Genomic DNA, 24,532 nt, shown 5'->3' with positions numbered 1-24,532 from the left:
TCTCTCTCTCTCTCTCTCTCTCTCTCTCTCTCACACACACACACACACACACACACACACACACACACAATCCTGTTAGATGTTCCCAATTTACACAGTTGAGGATCAGAACTTAATTGAAGTTACACAGCAATACAGAGCCTAGAAGAAACCAAGTAGCCAAAATCTTGCCTTACTGCTTCCCTTTTATACTCAGTCTTACATTGCTATTCCGGGAGAATTTATTGCAATAGTCCAAACACCTCCACTTAAGGGAATATTTATAAACTTCTGACTCTCTTGGTCCTTAAGCCAAACTCGGCCACCTAGTCATGCGGGGGAGCTGGGTGCAGGCAGGGCTCAACCTGATCCCCAAACAATCTCTTTGCCTCCAGCTCCCGGCATTCTGGGAACCCCTGTTCCTCTCAAGACCATACAGTCCCTGCCTTCAGGGGGCTAACCAGCTCATAAGACAGATGACACATGTACATAAATAATGAGATGAGACATATAAAGAAATAAACCAAATACATAAGTATGTAAAAAGGTATTCTGAGATGGCAGGAAAGAGATACTTTCTGAAGGTTTTAGAAAAGCTTCATGAAAGTTTGGGTGAAGTTTGAAGAAGAGCAGAATTTAAAAAGATGAAGGCAGGAGAAAAGGCCCACGCCAAGAAGAGGTCATGGCTCACCAGAGGGCCCGGGAGACAGAAGGCATGTTTGAGGTCACAGGGCAAATTGTCCAGGCTGGCTGAAGAACAGGGAACATGAAGGTACAGAGTATGAAACAAGGCTGCCAAGGTGGGTATGAGCCATCTGAGAGGTCTTGTATGTTCACTAAGGATATGGGATTTTACTGGCTAAGAATGAGGCACAACAGAAAAGTTCTGGAGCATGAGATTGAACATGGGCAGAGGAGCACTCAGTACAAGCTGACAGAATCGGACACCGGTACAAAAAATGGAGAGTTAAAAATGAACAACAACATAAAAAAAAAAAAAAATCAAAGAAGCAAACAAACAACAAAGGGGGCTAACGGAAATCAGTTTGGAAGGCACTGCACTCTTCCGGGTTATGGGCCCTAACAGCCTGAACTGTGGTGGCGACCAGAAAGAGATTTGGGGGGAGAACAAGAGTCACAGGAGCTGGAAACTGGATGAGACAAAGGCCTCAAGTTTAAAGCCTTTTCAAGATTAAAGCCTTTTCCTGGAAGAATGGTGGTGACCTTCAGGCAAATAGTAAAGTCAATATAAGTAAAGAGCTTGCCCCCTTGGGGTGGGTTGCAGAAGAGATAATGATCTCTGGTTTGACATGTTAATTTTCCTAACAAGGCCTGAATCTGTTGTGAGCACCTACTTTAATAGTCCAAGTGAATGCCTGTTGAAAGAAATCCAATAAGCACTTGGCTTTCCTTAGAACTTGCTTAACTAGTTCACGATAACTTGAATCTGTTGGTCACTTATTTTATGCAAGCTGGCTTTTGGCAATCTGCTCAGCTGTCCTCTGAATGACCTCAGCAGATCTGCTGACCACTATTCACATATGCCCTGACCACTGAGGGAAGGAAAATTCCAATCTGGAGATGGAGCTTTCTGGTCTGGGTTTTACTTCTGAAAGGGCCACATGTATGTGAGGCACAACTTTAGATTGGAAACTTTTTATGCTGCGATATTTAAAGTGAAAGAAAGTCTATATAGGTAAATGTCAGTGATAAAGTTCCTTGTCAATGACCTCCTGAATTCTATGAAATCTAGGAGTCAAGATGCCCACTTGTCAATCCTCCACGGTGGAATATTCTACAGATATTCCGTCACGCACATTTGGAGTGATCGATCTCCTAAATAGCCAAAACATTATGGAGACCAAACTGCGTCATAAAAATGGAAACTACCATTTGTTAAAAACACTCTGTTTATCAATGCTCCCCAGCATGTCCTTAGAAGCTATGAAATTAAATTCACACCTTTAGGAAAAGGATCGAAGGTGTGTGTGTGTATACACACTCAGAGACATACTTCAGAGCCATCCCCAAATAGTCCATCCTTCACAGACATTGTCAACTCTTCAACAGCAAGCAATAATAACATTTTTTAAAAACATTTAAAAATGGCTTCTAAAAAGTGAGTGAGGAGACTTTATTCAGTGAAAAACAGAGCAGTGATTTAGAAAGCAGATTTTAACGGTCTAGGTTGGAATATAATCCAGTCATGGGGGTTCTCACTGCCTCTCTCAGTGGCTGAGGTAACTAGTCTCCAAAGATGGCTCCCACCAATTCCTCCCGTCCCAGAGGTGCAAGCTGAATACATGGAGACGTCCAGCTCTCTCGACTCTGGGCTGGTTTTGTGACTTGCTTTAATCAACAGAATGAGGCAAAAGTGACTTCTTGGACTTTTGAGCCTAGGTCTTCATTGGCCTGACAGCTTCTACTTCCTCTCTTAGAAACCAGCCACCATGTGAAAAGTTTGACTTCCTAGCTGGAAAGAGAGGCTAGAAGCCCTCTTGGTCATCTGAGCCCAGCTGAGCTCCCAGCTAAATGCAGCTACCTGGGTGAGCCCAGGCACCCTACAGAATTGTGAAAAGTAATAAATCGGTGCTTATTTCAGGCTGCTAAGTGTGGCATTCTTTCTTAGGAGGCAATGAGTTACAAACAGTGGGTGACAAAGATATCAAATGGTTAAAAGTGAGCCAGATCTGCTTTTCACCTGTGACTGTGATCATATTGGGATTTTGTACACTCACTCTGCCTGCAAACTAAAATTTACATGGAGAAACACAGATAGGACCTCCTCTTGTCATAGACAAACTCAAGCATTCAGTTGCATCTGGGATACAAGCACTGAGGTTCACACTGCACTTTGACAATTCTAGAGCCCCGTGGGACTAGCCAAATCTATCTCCCTTGACCGGTTCAAGAAGCTCTCTCCCTCCTTGTTCTGCTTTATCTAACACCATGCCACAAACCCACAAATGTTTATGCTGGAGAGTAACGAGATGATGAATGCCTGAGTGGATGAAACTTCAGTATGAGTACCAGGAGGATGACAAAAAAACTAGCAGAGGTCTTGAACGCACTTTACGACATGGACTGCGTGGAGCCACAAACATAACAATGACTGTGCTGGCTTGGGGTGGACTGAATTGTTAGCTCTAATTTTTTTAAATAACCTTTTATTTATTTATATTTATTTATTCTTCGAGAGAGAGAGAGCACACGTGCAACTGGGTGAGGGGTAAACAGAGAGGGAGAGCATCTTAAGCAGAGCGTGGAGCTTGATGTGGGACAAGATCATGACCTGAGGAGAAATCCAGGGTTGGACGCTTAACCAACGGAGCCACCCAGGCACCCCATGTTAGCCCCAATTCTTGACCTCTGTATCCACATCCTTGTCACTAATGCACTGTGGTCAGATATATTTCTCTGCCTCTTGTCTTTGAGCCTGTTCCTGTGACTTTCTTTGGCTACTCAAATGTGGGTGCAAGTGACGGTGTGCCAGATATAAGCCCAAGGTTAAGAGGCATCTTGTGTACTGCTTGCACTTACACCCTCTGCGAAAGACAGCATATCCGCCCTTCCTCCCGCAGCCCGCTGGTCCCAGGAGGAAGATGAGAAAGACGTACAGCAGAGCCACTCCAGCTGACTCACCAGCTCGTGATCAAGAAAGACATGCTCATTGTTGAATACCACTGAGATCTTGAGGTTGTCCAATACCCAGCGATAGGTGACTAATACAAGGTTCCTTTATTAGATGCCAACATTTGCCAAACGCACATGGTACTTTAGAATAACAAAGCCTCCTCGCCTATAAAAGCTGAAACTAAATCACCAACTGGATGGTTAAGTGGTCTCACTGCCAGGCTGTATAGAAGTACAATATATCAGATATCACTGGTTTTTGCTCTTAGTTTATCCTTCCAAAGATTGTAATTTGGTATTCAAATTTCTCTATAATTTAACCCTAACTTAAGTTTTCTAGCCAATTCTCTCACTTAAATTTTATATTCCATTCAAACTGGATTATTTCTAATTCTTGAGTAAGTCTCACGTTACCTCTAACCTTTCCTCATCCAGTACCTTCCGGTACCCTTCATCTGACAGGCTTAGATTCTTCTGGTCCTTTAAGGCCAGGTTCAGATGTCACCTTTATAAGAAATCTGCTCTGATCCCACCTTTTAAGGCAGTCTCTCCATGCCCCTGACTCTCATCACAATGTATGTCTTTTCCTTTTCTGGTATTTGCCCTATTCTGCCTCAAAACATTTTCCTCATCCTCTTAGAAAGTCCTAGAAAGGACTTTCTAGGAGGTTTATGTCTTACTCAGCCCTGAATCCTCCAGGGCAGTTAGTAAAAGGTCTTGGCCCATAGTGTACAGGCCAGTCAATATGTTTTCGCACTGAAGAATGAGTGGCTGATGGGATGCAGCAAGGCAAGTGGGAACAACATCAAGAAAGCAACAGGGACTCTGGCATAGAGACACCTGAGTCTATGGCTTCGTAGCTGGGCATCTAGGGACCAGTTAGTTTCTCTGTCTTTCAACTTCCAAACATGTAAGATCGGGATGACACGTCTTTCATAGAACTGTTGTGAAAATTCACCATGAAAATGAATTTAAATACTTCTGCATATTTGACATATGGTGGCTGTTCCATTATGGTAGCTCTTATTACAAAAACGATAACGACACAGAATATCATCTAGAAGTTAGTTCGAATAAATCCTTGACACTAGATTATCACTAGATTATTATGTTCTCTCATTACTTTTAAGTTTACTTATTTATTTTGAGGAAGGGAGGGGGCAGAGAGTGAGAGAGAGAATCCTGAGCAGGCTCCGAACTGTCAGCACAGAGCCCAACATGGCGCTCGAACCCACAAACCACGATCATGACCCCAGCCGAAGTCGGACGCTTAACCGACTGAGACACCAGGCGCCCCCACCATTCAAAATTTTATAGGCAGTCACCACTAGAAGTAAATCTGTTCCAGGCAACAAATACATTTCCTTAAAATGACACAAAACAAAATCCTCCTCCCCTACATACTAGTCCACTTTCAGCAGAGCATTAGTCTTCCCACAGCACACCAATTCTTCACCAGGGACCCACACGACCATTACAATGGACCAAAATTGGCAGAATTACATGACAGTGACCGGACGGTGCCCTTCAGTTGTTTGTATGTAAACACGATTTCAGCAAGGTTCTTTATCGAACAAGAAAGAGGCACTCGTTCAGAGGACTGTCATGAACGTGTCCGGGAGCGGGTTATCATTGTTGAAGTGATTCAGCAGAACTGCTTCACCTGCCTCACTCACTCGGGTTTTGTACTAAGCTACAGCCATGTGGCATCGGAAGCACAGCTGACTGTCCAAGGAACAAACTCATGTCTAGGCAAACTCCGAAGCCTGTAGGTGGCCCGGTAGGTGACGTTAATGCGTGAATGGGGACTTGACGTGCATTCAAGAGCAGGCTCAACAGTTCCCTGGAGGCCACAGCCTGACTGAAGGGGCAACTGCTACCTCACCCCACTGTTGCTTCAGCCAGTATAGCCAGATTTTCTGAAGAAATTTGGGATTTTACATGAAACATCCTGATTTTTTAAATGCTGCCTTGCTTTTTACTTTATAATTCTCTGGGAGCCAAAGAAAACATACTTGCAAGCCAGACGTGGCCATGAGTTGGCAGGCTGTAATCTTTGCACTGGATATTCTAAAGTCACTTTGCATCGTCAAAGACAGGTTTAAAGACGATTATTACGTTCATTGTGTTTGTATTTTTTTAATCTGAAAATTTATAATTCACATAAAAAGTAACTATTAGGCCTAAAAAATACCTCATTCTCTTATGCATAAATCCTCACTCGCTCTACTTTTGGACCTCTGTGTTTTTGGTCATACAGTGCTCTCTGCCTGGACGCCCTGTGGCTGGTGTCCCATGTACCAATTTAAGTCCTACGGGTTATTTAAAACTTGATTTCAATGCTAGCTTCTGTATAAAATCTCCATAATCGTCCTCAAAATCCTGTATATATAAGTTATTATGAAAATTGCGCCATGTAAAAGATGCGCGTTGATTTCTAGCCATATCTCATCAGCCCTTTACCAGCAGCCCCCAAAAGATGCAACACCAATAACGCTACAAATATTCACTCCCGAGAAAGTGAAAGGCCTGGGTCACCGGGTCAAGAGCAAAGTTCAATGGCACTCACCGCCAAACACATCTCCGTTCTGGTAGTTCTTCCCTTTCTGGGCTTCCTCTTCATTTTGAACAGTGGCAACATGCTTGGCGGAGGCACAGCCCATAGTCTCATTCGGTCAGCTTCAGCCGGGCTGAACTGCAAATCATCTCTACAGACACGGGGACATTTTTTTTTTCTTTAAACACAAAGAAAATCCACCTTCCTGCTGAGTCGGTCAGGACGTGCGCACCTGGGAGAACAGAAAGCTAGATCAGAATGAGTGAAAACAAAACCTCTGTGTGATCAGCAAAGCACTAGGATTCCTGCAAGAGCCCGCTGCACTGGGGGGTGGGGGATTGGGGGATGGACAATTGTGCTGAAGAAGGAAATGCAATAGGGCCTGTTCTCATCTGATTCTCACTCAGAAAGCAAGACCAGAAGGCACGCCCCCTGCACAACACATGGCTGAACTTTTTGAGGACATAATAAAAAATGTGTATTTGTTTATTCAAATAAATATTTGAGCACTACTACCTGCCACACAGAAAGTGCACGTATGTTTGCTAATGTTCTGGAATCTCAAAAACCTCCAGAGTGAGGAAAGCACAGACAGCCATGAGATCTACCCAGTTCAGGAAACTGGGAAAAATTCTCCATCTTCCCGCTCCTGCCTTGCAAGCCAGCTCTTCTCAGATGCACCATGGCGCCCCGGATTCGCCCCCCCGGAGCAAATGGCCTTCCTCCTCAGGCTAATTTATACATTTTTGGTGGGTTCTGTAAGGAATTCTATATTTTATTTTACCTGAGGTGACAGTGTTTTGGAAGATAAAGGAGGAAGATGGGGGCAAGGATTTAAACTTACTTTTCTCTGTTTTCTGCTTAGCTAGCAGAATGCTTTAAGGATTGACCAGATGTAGGAAGATCAAGAGAAGAAAACAAAGCAATTGCCCACCTCGTATCAGAGCCTCTGTGCTTCTACTGGACCACTCATAAAGACTGAAAGAGAATTTATGGATAAACCACAATAGAGATGGTCCTCTAGTTAACTTCAGTAAATATACCTTCCCTGCCCCACCCAAGGTCACTGCCCAGATTCTCAAGGGTTTGCTCTGTCTTTATTTTTCACCATCCTTTTCAAGCCATTCCAGAGGCGACTTACTCCAGTCTCGTGGAGGCCTCCTTTGAACATCTGCCCATTCCTTCATCTCCATCCATCCCACTGTAGGACAGGCCCTTACCTCCTCACACCCAAGCAGAGCAGAAGAATCGTGAAGCCATGCACTTGACCTGCACTGGCACCCGTGTCTCCCTACCCACCTCTCCCCTTCATGAACAACTGGTGTTTCTCAGCCTCAGGAGCAGTGGGTACGGAAACTGAAATGCAGCTACAGGCTTTCTCTTCCAACAAGACTGCTGCCCCTAAGCCTCCTTCCTAGAGCTCTAAGGACACCCAGGGACACAGAAATCTAATCATTTAAGCCATAACATCTCAGCAAAGGAAAATGTTCAAATTAACCGAACGTTGAAAGGTAATTCCAAATCAATTTCATAAACAAGCTTAGATATAAAAGTAAGGATCTTAAATGAAGGCAAGCAAATGCAAAATGCAATACTGACTCTATGGCTATAATACTAGTCATATACTTTGTATAGTTCTTCATAGTATTTTCTAGCACTGGTTCCGTCAAATCATTAACAGGAAGTATAGGGTTAGTAAAGTTTTACCAAAAAGGAAGATTATTTTTCCCTAGATCATTAATGTTTGTAGTTTCTCTACACAGGTAACCTCTTGTTAGCACATTTTCATATTTTTAAGGCTATATGGAGCACACACACACACACACACACACACAACACACTTAGCAGTAATGCCATTAAAGCTACAGTATTTTGATTTTTTTCTTAACAGTAGTTTAATTTGCTGGTCTATTCATACTGGTCTATATAGCTCAGGGGCCTGATGGGGGAAGTGCACATGGAAGAGGCATTTTTTTAAAAAACTTACACAATAGAGTGTAGTAAGTTCCATGATAGAGGTTTCACAGGAATCTATGGCAATGCAGAATTTAAAAAACAAACATTAAATTATGACTGGGTAAAGGCAGGAATTAAAAGAGGAAGTAGTATTTTGTAGAGACTTAAAAGTCTGGTACAAATCTGCAAGGCTGAAAGGACACTAGCATCATCTTGCTATAAAGAACCGCCAGAGGAAAGACACTAGAACGTGGAAGAGCGCAGCATGCGTGTGCACGTGTGCGTGAGAGTGCGCGTGTGCCTGCGCGCGCATGCAAGAGTCCATACTAACCCTTCTCTCGCGGGACAAAGTGGGAGCAGGGCAGGGAAGGGGACTGCGCTGCTGATGCTTTGTGAAGGGGCTGGAGGAGGCCCTGCTGACTTTATCCTACTTGAAGATAAGGAAGTCTCTCTGGTGCAAATCTGAGCGCACTTTGAGAGGTATTACATTAGGAGCGCGGAAATCCATTCTGTCAACCTACCATAGTTTTTGAAGAAACATCACTGAAATATGAGACAAGAAGAACAGGAGATGGGATTCAGTTCCAAAGGCAGAAGAAAGGGAACATTCCTCTCCAGCCAAGGGGCTGCTGCTGCTGCTGCTGCTGCTATGTGCTCCCGCCAGCACTTTCTCCTTGATTCCCACCTCCAGCATCACCATGTAACAGGTGTGGCCTCCCAGCACGACTTCCTTACTTTTTAAAAAGGAATGTGGGGAAACAAGCTCACAGGCACACAGGAGAGCAAACTGGAGAGGGGAAACCTCCCATCACCTCCCTGTCGGCTGCCACCTCTTCAAAGCAAAGTAAAACCAGAAGGAAAGTAGGAAACTCGAACAACAATCCCCCAAGGACAGTGGTGATCCAGAGGCAACTTAATCGTCCTCTCTGGGAGTCCCTCTCACTTTTCTCTTCCTCGTTCCACATTCATGTTTACAGCCTCGTATGCTATCCAAGAAGTTAATGTAAGAGTATAAGATGTGAATTTTCCTTTGCTACCCACTGAAAAGCATTGTGTGGTGTTTCTTCTGTGTTTTAAAGGCTGTGTTTATATCAGAAAGTCTTCTCTAAATTTAAAAAGTGGAAATCACACGAAAATCAAAAAAACTGCAAAAGGCTTACAAAAATAAGACACGTAAGAATAACTTTTAGAAGGACTTCTCTGTTATCCAGGCATGGGAGTGAGGAACATGTTAATAAGCAGATTAGACATGATTTACATCCAATTCGAGTGATGACTCAGGAAGCTTCCATTTAATTATATATTTTAGAATTTTTAATGTTTATTTATTTATTTTGAGAGAGAGTGGGCATGCAGGTGGGGGGCGGGGGAGGGTGTGGGGGAGAAGGGCAGAGAGAGGAGAGAATCCCAGGCAGGCTCCCCGTTCAGCGCAGAGCCTGACACAGGGTTCAATGTTGGGCTCGATTCCATGACCATGAGATCATGACCTGAGCCAAAATCAAGAATCGATGCTTAACCGACTGAGCCACCTTGGCACTCCTTTATTGTATTTTTAAAAAGGCGCTGTTGCTCAAGAGGAGTTCTCTCCAAATTGTAAGTAGAGATTTTGTTTTTGAAACATAGGCACTCTGTATTTTACAGCAGTAATTTGATGAGTGGTGTTTTCAAGTTTTACAACTTTGTCAAAAACATATTTTAATATTTTGCCCATTTTGCAGGCTAGAATTATGAAGTCACCTGAGAGGCAGAAGGTCTGTAATTCATAAAGTTAACCATGGATCAGTGGGGAAAGCTTTTTACTATGTCATCTGGATCCTGCACAGAGACAATTGCCCAATCATTTGTTCATTTAATCAACAGATATTTACTGAAAACTGCTACGTGTTTACAGATGAACAAGATACAGCGTTCCTCCCTACCCCCATAGGAAGATGAACATTTGGAGAAAAGAATGACCAGTTTCACAGTGGTGCTGATAGAGCTGCTGCAGGTTAAATATAGAGAGGTGAATTCACCCCGCAGGCACCTGATTCAGCCTCGAGAGAGGGAATGGCAAGAGAGGTCAGGCTTGAGGCCAGTTGAAAAATCATCATTAAGACACCCCCAAACTGCATCTCTTTTCATAGCCTGATGGAATGTCAAGGTCTCATTTCTACTGAAAACTCTCTCACTTTGACCTCGTTCCAACCGAGCCCTCAAGCTGAGCAGATCCTCAGAAATGTACCCCTAGAGTCTGCCACAATCATCTGCTCCCAATCACCTCCCTCTGTTTGGTAGTATCCTTCACAGAATCCTTAGTTTTTTGGGTTTTTATTTTTTTGCTTCCATTTTTCCATTGGCTTTGCTCGGCTTTTCTCTGCCAACCTCCACACCTTCTGTCCACTCCCCTTCCTGAAACCACACCACTTAGCGAGGTAAGTCTGAGGGTGCAAATGAACATGCAGAGACCACAAAGCTAGACAGAGCAGCCTCGTCTCCACATATTGTTATTAACAGCATGCTATTTCTGAAGTCAGGTCACAGTGTGAGAATTAACCTGAAGTATCTCTTTGATGTCTGATAGAATCTTATAATACCAAGCCCAGTAAGGATGGTTTTAAAAACTAAATAATCTATATCATCAGGCACCTCTAAAAACATGGGATCCAATTAATTGTCCATGGCTTTGTGCAAAAGTCTCCCCAAATGGTTGTGTGGGTACATTACCCTGCACCATGAAATTAGAAGTTGTAATCCCTATTCACGGCACTATGAGCCAACTGAATTTGGGACCATCTTTATAGGGTATTTTTCCTGCTTTTGATAAATAAAATACATTAGCAAATTTGAAAATCCATTAAAGTATTTTTAAAAAGGACTAAAATAGGACACCTGGGTGACTCAGTGGTTGAGCGTCCGACTTTGGCTCAGGTCATGATCTCATGGTTTGTGAGTTCGAGCCCCACATTGTGCTTACTGCTGTCAGCGCAGATCCTCTGTCCCCCTTTCTCTCTGCCCCTCCCCGCCATGCACACATGCACGCTCTCTCTCCCTCAAAAATATATAAACATTAAAAAAAAGAAAAAGGACTAAAATATTTGTAACCATGCATGTTTATCATTCCTCCCCTTACACTATGCTTCAAGCCTCTTTAGGTAATGCTGTAAGTATTACTTACTAGTGTAACTATCCCTAGGGTATTGCTGTTTGAGAACAGCCCACATTGTAACATGAGAAAGTTCTTTTCTATACACAATAAGTCCATTATCTATTAATACATATCACATACATGTGATACATTTGTCTTTTTATAAGAAAAGATTATGGATTATGATGGCTTTTTTTTAATGCCTGTGATTTCTCTTTATTTTTTGTTTTCAGCCTTCTTAAGATATATTGGGGCGCCTGGGTGGCGCAGTCGGTTAAGCGTCCGACTTCAGCCAGGTCACGATCTCGCAGTCCGTGAGTTCGAGCCCCGCGTCGGGCTCTGGGCTGATGGCTCAGAGCCTGGAGCCTGTTTTCTGATTCTGTGTCTCCCTCTCTCTCTGCCCCTCCCCCGTTCATGCTCTGTCTCTCTCTGCCCCAAAAATAAATAAATGTTGAAAAAAAAATTAAAAAAAAAAAAAGATATAATTGCCAAGACTGCAATGTATTGGGGCACCTGGGTGGCTCAGTTGGTTAAGTGCCAATTCTTGAGTTCGGCTCAGGTCATGATCTCACAGTTTGTGGGTTCGAGCTCCACATCGGGCTCCATGCTGATGGTGCAGAGCCTGCTTGGGATTCTGTCTCCCTCTCTCCTTGCCCCTCCCTTGCTCTCTCTCTCTCTCTCTCTCTCAAAATAAATAAACGTTAAATTTTTTTTTTAATTTTAAAGAAAATAAAAAGACTTCAATACACTGAGTGCTCAAGCTCCATAAAGATGATCTGATATATGTACACATTGTGAAAAAGTTCCCACCATCAAGTTAATTCACACATCTAGCACCTCATATTCACCCTTTTTCTTTCTTTCTCTTTCTTTCTTTCTCTCTCTCTCTCTCTCTCTCTCTCTAATAAGAACACAAGTTCTACTCTCTCGGCAACTTGCAATTATATAATACAGTATTATCAACTACAGTCACCACATTATACATTCGATTCTCAGACCTTAATCATCTTATAACTGAAAGTTTGTATCCTTCTACCAACTTCTCCTTATTTCTCCCACCCCTCAGTCCTTGGCAATCACCATTACACTGTTTCTGAGTTTGACTTATTTCACTTTTAGATTGCACATATAAGTATTACCATGCAGTATTTGTCTCTCTCTTACTTCACTTAGCATAATGCCCTTTAGTTCATCCATGGTGTTGCAAATGGCAGGATTTCCTTTTTTTAAGGCTGATATTCCAGTGTGGGTATGCACTGGTGTGTATCACATTTTCTTGATCCGTTCACCCACTGATGGACACTTTTTCCTTACCTTGACTATTGTGAGTAATGCTGCAATGAACATGGGAGTGCAGACATCTATTTAAGATAGTGATTTGGGGGGTGCTTGGGTGGCTCTGTCAGTTAAGCATCCAACTCTTGATTTTGGCTCAGGTCATGAGCTCATGGTTCATGAATTTGAGCCCTGCGTCAGGCTCTCTGCAGAGCCTGCTTGGGATTCTCTCTCTGTCTCTCTCTTTCTCTCTTTCTGCCCCTCCCCTGCTCTCTCTTTCTCAAAATAAATAAATAATAATTAAAAAAAGATAGTGATTTTGTTCCCTTAGAATATCTACCCAGAAGTGAGATTGCTGATGGCTTTTCTCTTTACCTTAAGTTTTTAAACTGGATGTACAGTTTCATCAGAAAACCTACTCATAAAATTGGGAAGGAAAAAAAATACACAAATTCAGTTTTGAGAAAAAACAAAAAGATATCTGACCTTTTTCGAAAAGAGGAATAACACAGAAATTTTATAAATAGATAAATAAATAGAAATTTATTTCTATTGACATAATATTATGGATGAATTCACTTTCCATCAATTAGATACAGACTTTTTCATTTTGGATGAAAAAGCCAAAAATACTGTAGGCCATTTCCTTGTCAAGAAAGACACCTCTAAAAAAATGAATTAAAAGTGATAAGCTCCATAAAGAAATCCTAGGCCAGAGAGAACATGAATGCACCACATGCAGCTTGGAGGACTGGAGAGAAATAAAATTCTGATTGAAATGGGTATATAGAGAGCTATGAAGTCGGCAGTTAGGAAAAGGATATAGCCACATTATTAATAGACCAGGAGCAAAGTGCCCCCTTTTTTACTCTGATTAAAAAAGCGAAATCAAGACAAGGCAACATCTAAAAACTCCTTTCTTTTATTGAAGAAAGAACCGACATCTAAGCTCCATAAAGAAAAAAATATATATATAAATAACTAATCAGTCTGTTTGCCCATCTGCTCTGCTTTGCTATAATGAGTGTTAATACAGCAAGCCACTGTGGAGGGGCGGGGGGGGTGTTACTGTGAAAGAAAGACAGCCAAAAAGTGATTTCTAATCTTGAAGCTTTGGTATCCTTGGGCTTCTGTTAACACCATTCCATATTTCATTGTGAATGTTAAAAATAATACATAAAGAGATGTCACATTTGACATGAGGATAATCTGGGAAAGTCAAATCTCCTTGCTACCGGCAATTGCAGGCATCACAGAAAATGCTCATTCCTTGCCTCACACTCATTTGGTGGCATGACAATCAAAAATGTGCTATTAACTTCGAAGAAACAGGAAATCTGGCATCGGCTCGCTTTATGGGAAAACTCTCACTTCCGCAAATGAGAACTGCACAGAGGTATCTCTCAGAAACGTAACGATAACGAGTCCCATGCAAGACGACACAGCTCTGCAGGGTTTCGGTGGCGAGGCGTGGGGATGAGGAGACACAGAGGCACGAGCACTGCGGGGGAGTGAGAATCCCAGCGCTGGTCTCAGTCATCGCACACGGGCCTGCCTCACTACCAAGGCTGGCTGGGCTTCATCTCTCTGAGCTCTCTCCTTGATTCTATGATCTACCCGTTCGGCACATATGTCCAAGGGATGCCAAGGATGAAATTACCACTTACAAAAAAGCCCATTCTCTTTTTTACCTAGAGTCAACTTATTTACAAACTTTGTTTTCAACACTTACCTAGCTAGGATATCCTAGCAAGTCTGAAATCTCCCAAATTTTGAGAAGCCCTATGAAGTCTATGGATTATTACCAACGATGTTTTGGCCTGAGGGTGTGGATTTCAATTGTGTATCAAGTGGGGAAAAAAGGAACAGGGCTTGGCTCTCTTTCCTCTTCTCTATCCTGCCATTAATAAACAAAAATAAATCTTAAAAATATTTCCTGTAGGGAACAGGTTAGAAAAGCTTGTAGAGTAATTGTTCTTCAGCTAAGGATTCAAGAGTCTGATGCCTTTATCCTACACCTGAAAACTCCACACTTGTGTCACCGGTACCTGTTCACGCAGTTCATGATGGCTGCCACTTTCTGGGAAGCAAGACAGGAAAACAGCAGATCCTGATTAAAGTCACCCACCCACACCAGGGTGAACCCATGCAGAATTATGCTGTTTCTAGATTTCCTCCTCAGTGAGCACGGTCAATGGCAGATATTCCAGAACTTGGAGTTCTCTTTCTTCCATTTCCAAGACTGAGAATACCAAGGGTACATGCAGGAAGTTGTCAACCTGTATCAGTAGGGAAACTTCTGTACCATGCCACCTGTGACTGGGATCGTGACAACTGTGTTGCTGGTTCACCATGTCACTTGAGCCAAATCTGTAGGATTTCCTGTCAGTATTCTAAGAATAACAATAGCAGATCCCTCTTTTTTTTTTGCGGTGTGTGTGGGGGGGGATTGTTTTGGAAATCTAGGTAGATAATGAAATGCTTACAAAAGCATTCATAAATGAAAGGTAATATTCTTCTATGCCAGGTGCAGGACATTATCTTTCAGGAGCATTGGGTAGAATTGGTTTATCCAGAGGGTTCCCATAGGTGGCCCCAGAAAATGAGAGAAAACAGATGGTAAAGGAAAGATGAAAAAGCAAGAAAAAACTAGAAAGTGAAAGTAGAATAAGTTCAAATTGCTAAAGAAGCACAATTTGATTTTATTCTAAGTCAGTAAGTCATGATCCTTCCTGAATGGTCAGTGAAGAACATGCTGGGTGATCTGCATGTTGAAATATATTGTGAAGAACGGATGGGATTCCTGCCCTTGAAGGGCTAGCATTCAAGGAGGGCTAACCCATCATAAACATAATATGTAAAGTAAAATAAAATTCCAATACCTAATGTACACTGCAGGAAAAGGAAGGATCGGACACGTTCTTGAAAGTCATAAGACATTTCAATCTAATTAAATTCGAGCTTGTCTCAGCTTTATTTTACGCAACAAGAGACATAGGAACATCAGTATAATGTGCTACTCTTAGCAGACCCTCGGTAAGCATTTACCAATGACAGTGGAACAGATGTCATGCCAGTTTTGAGCTGTTGATCCTTTTTAACACCATACACTACAATAGAACTGCAGCTGGATTAATCCCCCAGAAATCTGAATGCTACTCTCATGGTGCCGAGGGGGCAAGAGTTGAATGCCACTGATCCTTGTCCGACGTGTGCCATGGAAAAACACGTATGATGTTTTCCTCACTGAATACAAAGCCTCAACTTTCGCACAAGACTAGCATGTTCCTCATTTTTTATTCAATACGATTTCTAAACTTAATGCTGACACAGCATATCTGAGACTTAAGCTGATTACTGGGGTGGATAAAATAAAATAGGACCAATCGACACAAAAGATATGAATTATCTAATCATTAGAAGCAAATACAAGAGTTGTTTAAAAACAAAAAGGCCTGCTTATATTTTCTTTGAGCACTTTGGTACTAATATTTGAGTAAGAATATACTTAGTATCTTCAGAATTATAAATAATTTTAACAAAGTCGTTTGGTAACACTGTGAAACGTGCTAAATACTAGAAGTTGAAAAATAGTGTTTGCCTCAAAATCTAAACATACATCCCTTTTCCCCCTTAAAATAGCCTCTTTTCCCTTTTCTTCCCCCTCTCTGCTAAAATATATGAAATCATCCCTGAGAAACAGGTGCAAACTCTGGCCTAAGATCTCGCACTCCCTGCGCTCGGTCTCCAGCCAGAGTATCCCAGGTTTGAGAAGTCAGCAGTGACCCAGTGATTAAGGAAACCCACCACTCTCCAACTAGCAGAGAGCTGCTGACTGAAATAAGCTTCCCCAAGGGAACGCTGTGTCTACCTGAAATTCTGCCTTCTAGAACCTTCCAGGTCCATCCAAAACAGCTCAAGATTTGAAAGTGCCCTGAAAACTGAGAGGAAACAAACAAATAAAACTCGTCTATTGGTGAAGGACTTCTCTTTCTCATGCATGTGCGCGTGAGTACACACACACACACACACACACACACACACACACACACACACACCCCTACCTGCCACAAAAGTAGAGATGCAAAGACTACACCCAATATTTTGTGATTTTGTAAGGGAAAGGAATTGTGTGGCTTTGGGCAAGTTATTTACTTCACAGTAGCTTAGGTGCTCATTTATAAGATGGAGTAAGAGTCCCTGAACTTTGAGAGAAGTAGGTGAGATAACATACATAAAGTGCTTAGGACAGCACCTGATAATTAGTAAGCAATCAATATGTGATTGTTATTGTCATTATTGTTACTATCATCATTATCATTTAATGGGATGGTGATGAAGCTTGAGAAGAAAGGGGCAGAGGCAAAAGAGACTAGAAAGGAGACACGGGAAGAGATGAGAGGTTAACTGTTATAACTTGATAGTTCTTAGGAACTGCACCAAAGATAAGCAGGCAAACACAAGAAACACAGAACCAAGAGACAACAGTTCTGGATCAGGAGAAGCTTGCGGTCCCTGTGCAGCACCTGCAGAGGGAGCCCTAAGCAGTGCTCGTGTTTCTGCAGTGGTGGAGGTGGGGAGGTCAGCTTCTTTGGGGCACATCCCAGGACTCTGAAGGCCAAGGCTGCTGTGTGCAGACAAACTGAAGGTCAGTGAGCTCTCCCAAGCTTTGCCACACCCTTGATGAGTGTGCAGCTCTCATCTTGCTGCTGTTATGTGTTTATGTGTCTATCTCCTTCACCAGGCAGGATTTACGAGGTCATGACCACGTCCTAATTATTCCTCTCTATATTCCCTCTGGCGCAGATCACGTACACAGTAGGTGTGCAATGTATTCTCTTAGAAACCTTTTTTCACAGAGATGTCCAAGGCTTTTAAGGCAGGGAGTTCTGCTAAGCCCCAGTCCCTATGTCATCTGCATGGACAGTAACTTTCTTTAGTACATCACAAGAACAACAGTCAAAGATATTCATCTGAGCCACCACAGATGATTAAAAATGATGTTAGTACATACTTCCTAAGAAAGACAGGAAGGGAGTAATCTCAATATTATACTGGTATGATGGAATTTTGAAAGCTTTTGGCACTTGTATGGTTGGTTCTAATCTGCCTTGGAAAACTATGCTATTTATTTATTTCAACATTTTTTGGGATCTTGTTTAGTTCTCAACATTCCACTAAGGACAAGAGATTCCAAAATGGGTAAGTCAGCCAGTCCTTGACACGCATTTTCTGACTTTCAGTTAAATCTAGAGATGTTTAACAGTGATTCTAAAATTCATCCATCAGAAAAAATCAAGGTGTTTTTGTTTTTGCTGAGACTTAAATCTTTGATTAACTTTCCAGGACAAAGAACTACTTAAGAATGGTGTCCTTACAAGGCCAAAAATGTGAAATTCTGAATATCATTTTCAGGTGGCATAAATCAATGCCCCCTCACCCTACTGAGTTTAAAAGGGTGGGGGGCACATCAGTTCTCATACTGCTCTCAAGCAATACACAAGACTTCTGGGAACTTCGATTTTGTAGAGCTCAGCCAAAAACACATTCTGTGCAATTATCTTCTTAAAGAAAGAAAACAAAAAGAAGCTGAAACAAAAGACCCAACTGACAAAGCAAAGTCAGTTGAGTAATGGCCACTTCTTTCTAATGTACCAGGAGAGGCTCCCTCCTGCCCCTCATGAGTTCACACAGAACTCTACAATGCATGGTCTTCCCTCAGTAGCCACTACCATTTCTGTGACGTGTAGTAGGGTTTGAGTAGCGAAATGTAAAAGGGTGGGCAAAAAGCTCCTCCCCGGCTTTGATGCCCACCTTCAGCCACTGAAAAGCTATTAAAGAACAGACAGGGTTATAGGCTATGAGCTATTATGACCTCGTAAATGTTACCAAAATTTGCAGTCTACTCTGTAATAATTATTTTAAATCAGCCCAGTGTTCCCCATTTGAAGTAGCATAATTGATGAACATGGTGTTCTTTCCTACTTGTCCAGCAAAATGTATTTAGAGCAAGAGACCAGAGCAACATATTCAATAGGACTGGAAAGAGAGGGCAGGAGCAACAGCACTGGGGCCCACAAACAGAAGACCACAGTTGAGCATAAAGACATGTCAGCCAGTCCTCCTTGGCATCAACACTCTCCAACAGATCCACATTCAGTTCCAGTCTGACACATGCAAGTTTCAAGTCTTCATCTGGATAAAGAACTAAATACATGGCTTCGTGATAAACCATTTTATTGGAGAAACCATTTTATTGGAGAAAGGAAGAGCAGAAGTAGGTTACATATAGGATTTGACCACATCATATTCTAACAAGGCCTCTGTCCAGCTGTCATCTCTGTGGGACCTCCACAATGGGTGGATAGGCTGAGGTGGTTGTGGTCCTGTATATGACAAAGGCACATTTGGCAAGCTGCTTAGTATTCCTGTATCTGGAAGGATTGCCACCCTATTATCACCTCTATTACATCACTGCCATGACCACCATAGATATGGTACTACAAAAATAAAAAGACATTTTCTTTTAAAAAAATTTTTTTTAATGTTTATTTATTTTTGAGAGAGAGAGAGACAGAGAGAGACAGAGTGCAAGCAGGGGAGGGGCAGAGAGAGAGGGAGACACAGAATGGGAAGCAGGCTCCAGGTTCTGAGCTGTCAGCACAGAGTTCGATGTGGGGCTCAAACTCCAATGCCATGAGATCGTGACCTGAGCCAAAGTTGGACGCTTAACTGACTGGGCCACCCAGGAGCCCCAAAGACATACATTTTCTAATTCTAAAATCTCCCTGAAAACTTTAAAGAATTATTAGGATCCAAATTAAAATTTGTATTTGTAGATCACTTTTTAGACTTAGCCTTGCCTCTCCCTTATTCATCAGGCCTTTCTAGGCCATATTTTTTGTTTGGTTTTTGCTTTTTTGAGAAAGAACTCAAAAAACAATGTCCAGTAGACATCAGGTTGGTCCTATTAGCAGTTTTAAAAGCATCAGAACATGATTAAAAATTTTAGGAAAAAATTAGACTTCTCATAAATTAGTAATTATCCCATTAATTTTCTACAATAAAGTCAAATTAACCTGTTTTATGTTTATTTTTTGAGAGAGACAGAGTATGAATGGGGGAGGGGCAGAGAGAGAGGGAGACACAGAATCTGAAGCAGGCTCCAGGATCCAAGTTGTCAGTACAGAGCCCGACGTGGGGTTCAAACTCACAAACTATGAGATCATGACCTGAGTTCAACCAATTGAGCCACCCAGGCACCCCCAAATTAATCTTTTAAATGCACTGATTCTATCAGGTCCCTCCTCTGTTTCAAAATCCTCCAGAACTCACTAATGCCATGAGGGCAAAGCCCAAGACACCTAGTCTTTCAAGTTAGACATGCCCTCAAGGACCACTGAGGTAAGGTTCCCAGATTTACAAATAAGAAAACTAAAAGAAGAGGGTCCATCCAATGGGACCCAGACCTCTTGACACAGGGTCGTCTCTTTCTACTGCTCCAAGGTTACTAGCATCACATCAGGGGGGTCTCACAGAACCACCCTTCTCCCTCAATATTCTGCTCACATGCCCAATTCTCCATGTCTCTGCTTCAGCCTTAACTTTTCTAGGAAGAAGCTTCCACACTGTTCCACCTTCCTTCATTTTTCTTTTTCCTAAATCTGACTTGTAGAGCAATGATTTGGTGTTTCTTAGACATCCTTCTCTAAAAAGACACTAAGTGCTTTGGGGGCAGAGCGCATCTCCTGTATTTGTCTCCCCCACTAGTAGGTGGGGTGTGAGGCTAGGCAGAGAGTAGGAACTCAATAAACCCTTTTCAAAATGGCAAGCAGCAGGCTATCTCTGCCTTCTCACCTCCGTCTGCACCTGCTATTGCCCCTGACTAGAAAGCTCTCCTTCCTCATCTTTACCTAACTTCTGGTTTGCATGAGCTGTCCCTTCCCAAAGGTCCCAGTGTGCCTTCATAGCACCCAGCACACTGCAGGATATTGTTAATTCCTAATTGCATATCGCTTCCACAGGTCCAGAGTGCACACTCCTTGAGAGACACAGACTGTGTCTTTCACTCCCTAGTGTATTCCCATATTCCCAGCTTCTCACAGTGTTTATTCAAAATATGCACACAATGAAAAAATATAAAATAAATATCTCCAGATAAAAATTTAAACTCCTTCTCATGGAAATCCTTTCCTCCACATCTCCAAACTTGTCTAGCTTTCTATGCATACCTTGCTCTAGCCAGTCTAGTCTCCGGCTACTAACCCGTGGACCTATTTTCTTGGCTGAACCCTAAATGCCTCTGGTCACAGTCTCATCTCAGATAGAAAACTCTCCCCGTTGGGTGCTTGGGTGGCTCAGTCAGTTAAGCGTCCAACTCCTGGTTTCAGCTCAGGTCATGATCTCACGGTTTGTGAGTTCCAGCCCCACGTTGGGCCCTGCACCGATAGCATGGAGAATGCTTAGGATTCTCTCTCTCTCTCTCTCTCTCTCTCTCTCTCTCTCTCTCTCTCTCTCCCCACCCCTCCCCTGCTCACACACTCTCAAATAAATGAATAAACTTAAAAAAAAAAAAAGGAACTCCTACCCATTAATCTCTGCCTGTTATTAGAATCCTACCTGTCTTTAAAGTGCAGAACAAGTCTTTGCATCTCTAAGAAACCTTGCCCCAGGCCACACAGGTCTTCCCCTTCTCCAAACTCGTCAGCACGCGTGCGCAAGACCATTCATCGCCTACCCATGTTGGCACCTGTCCGCAGTAATCTTTCCATCTCAGTCTAACTTGGCCTGTGGGAGGCCCCTCCCTCTGAAGTCACTCAGGAAAGCATCACACACACAGCTTTGAGACATCTCCTATAGTGTTGTTTTACATTGTTAACTTTTGTACATTTTTGTCTTGGCATCCTAATTCATTTTTAACTTTTTGAGGTAAGCCATGCTTTCCATGTCTTTGATCCTGTGCAATTCTTGGCACAAAGTAGGAGATTAATGAATATTTGTTACCTGACATGTTGGCTAGAAAACAAAAGTGTGCAGGATGAGAGAACTATAGAAATTATAAAAAAAAAAAAAACACTTTTGCCAAATGTGCAGTTGTACATTTCTGATTATTAGAGGCTGTTTTAAAAGGTCAAATGTTGATAGTATAATTATACCGTAATTTGGTAAAATTACTCTCTGGATAAAGGTTATTTTTAAATAGAAACTTCTGTCCATATGATAAAAAATTACAAATAGAGGAGAAAATTCAGTAAAAAAGGAATCAAAAGGGAAAGAAAGAAAAACATACAGCCAAGACTGCCACCCCCACATGCACCCCAGATCAGGAGCGTTGGCTAGAGCATCCACAACTGCATCAGCTGACTTTTATTACAGAGTCTAGGTCATGACTGAGTTCACATAATGGCTCTGTAGAGACTGGCCCAACAACTCCATGAACATGAGCTAAATAAGTCTCCCAATGTTGCAAGGGGCAGAAAGAGGAGGAATCAATCTCTTTCCTAGTTTGCCATAAACATTTCCTTATAATTACTGTTTGATGTACTGTGTCTAACGATTTAGTTTCATTTATTTTATATCTCACCATACTCTCCCCCCAAATATGCGCAGCAGCTGCTTTCGACCATAAATAACAATTTTAGAACACAAATGCTACGTTCAGGGTTCAGTAATTCAGGGTTCAGTAACCTAGCAACAGAATATCAAGACCCCCTAATCTATACCCTCCACTGCGCAATAGCCACATACCTCCAAGACATGGGCCTGCAAACTGCTGTTCAAATCAGGTTTGGCTAATCACAAATCAATACTGGCTGGCACTGGAAGTATCACAAAACACCTCTTGCTGGGCTCCAAAAGCCCAAGTGTCAAGGGATATAAATAGCAAATACACACATTACTAGAGACTAGCGGCCACAAGGTTGCCAATTTGGCCCTGGGAAAATCCAAATTAGCCAGCATCTGGAACCTCTAACAACTAACACCTCACTTGTGTTTTATATACCAAAGGCTGAACACATGTTCTTAGTGGAAATGAATGAATGTGCCCATTACCAGGAACATTTTGTTAGAGGAAGACGGCAAGAAGTTTTGCTTTAATGAATTAATGAGAGCCGAATCCTCACCTCCAAGACATATTACAGGAAATAAAATGAAGACGCAGTTCTCCTCCCTCTTCTTTAGTTTGGTTTTGTCATCATCTCATACATCTCCTTAATGGACCCGGGTTTCTAGGTGTATTTGTAGCAAAGGATCCCTCATTTCCTAAAAAATATACGTACTTTATTGGTTTCTCTTCCTTACCCAGTACTGAAGGTCATGATATAGGAAAGCAGAATAACAATGTGTTTTTTTAATCAACCATTCTAGCAGTGGCAAAAATAAATGAAATGTGGGAGGCTGTTTATTTGTATGTCAAAGAGAAAGTGAAATTCTCTATAGGGTGACATAATCATTTGTTTTCCCCAATGAAGCAAACAAATCAAATAGGAATAAAACAGGAGCCACCCTTCATCATTCATGGTATAATGAGTTCTTGCTAGATTAACCATTCTCCTTCCTTGTTACACTCACTCCAAAAAACCAGATGTACAATGACATCAGCAAAACAGCCCAAGATCATCAATCCACAAGACAGGAAATGCAGCAGCCAGACTTGCATTCTTTTTAAGTATTAGCTGACTCCTGGCTGATGGCTCTAGCTCACCAATAGGATACACCTTTGGGTAGCAGCCATAATCAGGAGGATTTATCAGTAGCAGTGCCCTAGGACAGAGACACAAACTGGCCAGGGCTCTCCAGATCAGGAGGTTGCCTATGCAGTGTGCTTAGGATCAAAAACCTTAGACTCACTGATCCAGTGAGATTCTCTTCCCTCTAACTCAACCACCCATTATTAGAAGCTGGATAACAACAACGTTCTGTCAAGAAGACTGAAAACCAAAGACAGAGTATATAGGGCACTGGGGAGTCCTGTCCACTGGCATTAGAAGAGTCCATTAGATAGATGAGGCCAGCACACTGCATACAAAGAACAAGCCCTTGGTTCAAGCCCTGACTGGCTGAGCACTCTGAAGTCCTAAGCAAAAGACCTGGCCAATGGAATGGATGATGTGGGTGCTCCTGGGTCACAGGAATGGGGAAAAGTGGTGAAATGGACAAATGCTACCTCTGACAGTGATGTTCAGAAGATGACAGGCATGTAAGTATCAGCATGTTCTGCGGATAAATGGAGACGAGGAAGAGAAGGCAAATGGAGACACGATGGAGAAAAGTAAGGATACCAGTCCTCAATGTCAGTGATGGACAGCTATGGAATTAAGGGCACCTGCTGGCATCACAGATGTAGAACAACTGATTTTATACACCACTTTACCACTTGCAGAGCCTTTCACACAAATTGGCCCTGTTGATCTTCCAGGGTCTTCACTAGTGTCTTAGAAGACACCACTAATAAGACTCTAGATATCTATAAAGCTAATCCAGATCTAGGGTGCTCCCCATGTGTGGAAGAAAGGATGTGCTACTTTTAGAAAAAGGGGTAGTGAACCAATTTATTTCCTTTGCTTGAGAGTAACAGAGTTTTAGTGAACAAAAGAAATCAGTAAGAGTATCAGAGCATATTTGATGGTATTTATAACATCTCTGACCTTAGTACCTCTTATTGGCACACCCACAGCTCAATTTCTATTGAATGTCTACACAAGCTGCATTTATTTGGGATGTAAACATCCGTAAAGGGATCCTGCGTCTCCTGACAGTGCTAGCAGAAGCTTGAATGAGCAGAGTGATGGCTGGGATTTGGGGATTCACTGAGTGACTTCCTTTGACCGCTTGCTAATCCCTCCACTTCTGATCTATTTCTATCACTAGCTATCAACATGATTTTGAATTCACTTTGTGCCTAGGATGTCTAAAGAAAAGTGGTGATGGTTTCCAGTCTACTGTGGAGGAAATGTGTCTTTCTTTCAGGACACTTGCTTGCGCTGCATTCTTTGTTGTGGAGG

General features: G+C 42.3%; 1 protein-coding gene across 1 annotated transcript in view; it reads right to left on the bottom strand.

The window, feature by feature from the left end:
* The window catches only part of CUNH1orf21 (chromosome unknown C1orf21 homolog), a 149,241-nt gene extending 142,817 nt beyond the window's left edge, over positions 1 to 6,424 (bottom strand). The window contains exon 1 of the mRNA XM_040446572.1: positions 6,182 to 6,424. Coding sequence (XP_040302506.1) covers positions 6,182 to 6,275 — 94 coding nt within the window. The 5' untranslated portion in view covers positions 6,276 to 6,424. The remainder of the gene's footprint in view (positions 1 to 6,181) is intronic.
* Positions 6,425 to 24,532: the final 18,108 nt, after the last annotated feature.

This window comes from Herpailurus yagouaroundi, unplaced genomic scaffold (genome assembly GCF_014898765.1).
Source record: "Herpailurus yagouaroundi ecotype Mexico unplaced genomic scaffold, PumYag 195, whole genome shotgun sequence".
NCBI classification, from domain to species: Eukaryota; Metazoa; Chordata; class Mammalia; order Carnivora; family Felidae; genus Herpailurus; species Herpailurus yagouaroundi.
This window is presented reverse-complemented; position numbering and strand designations above follow the sequence as displayed.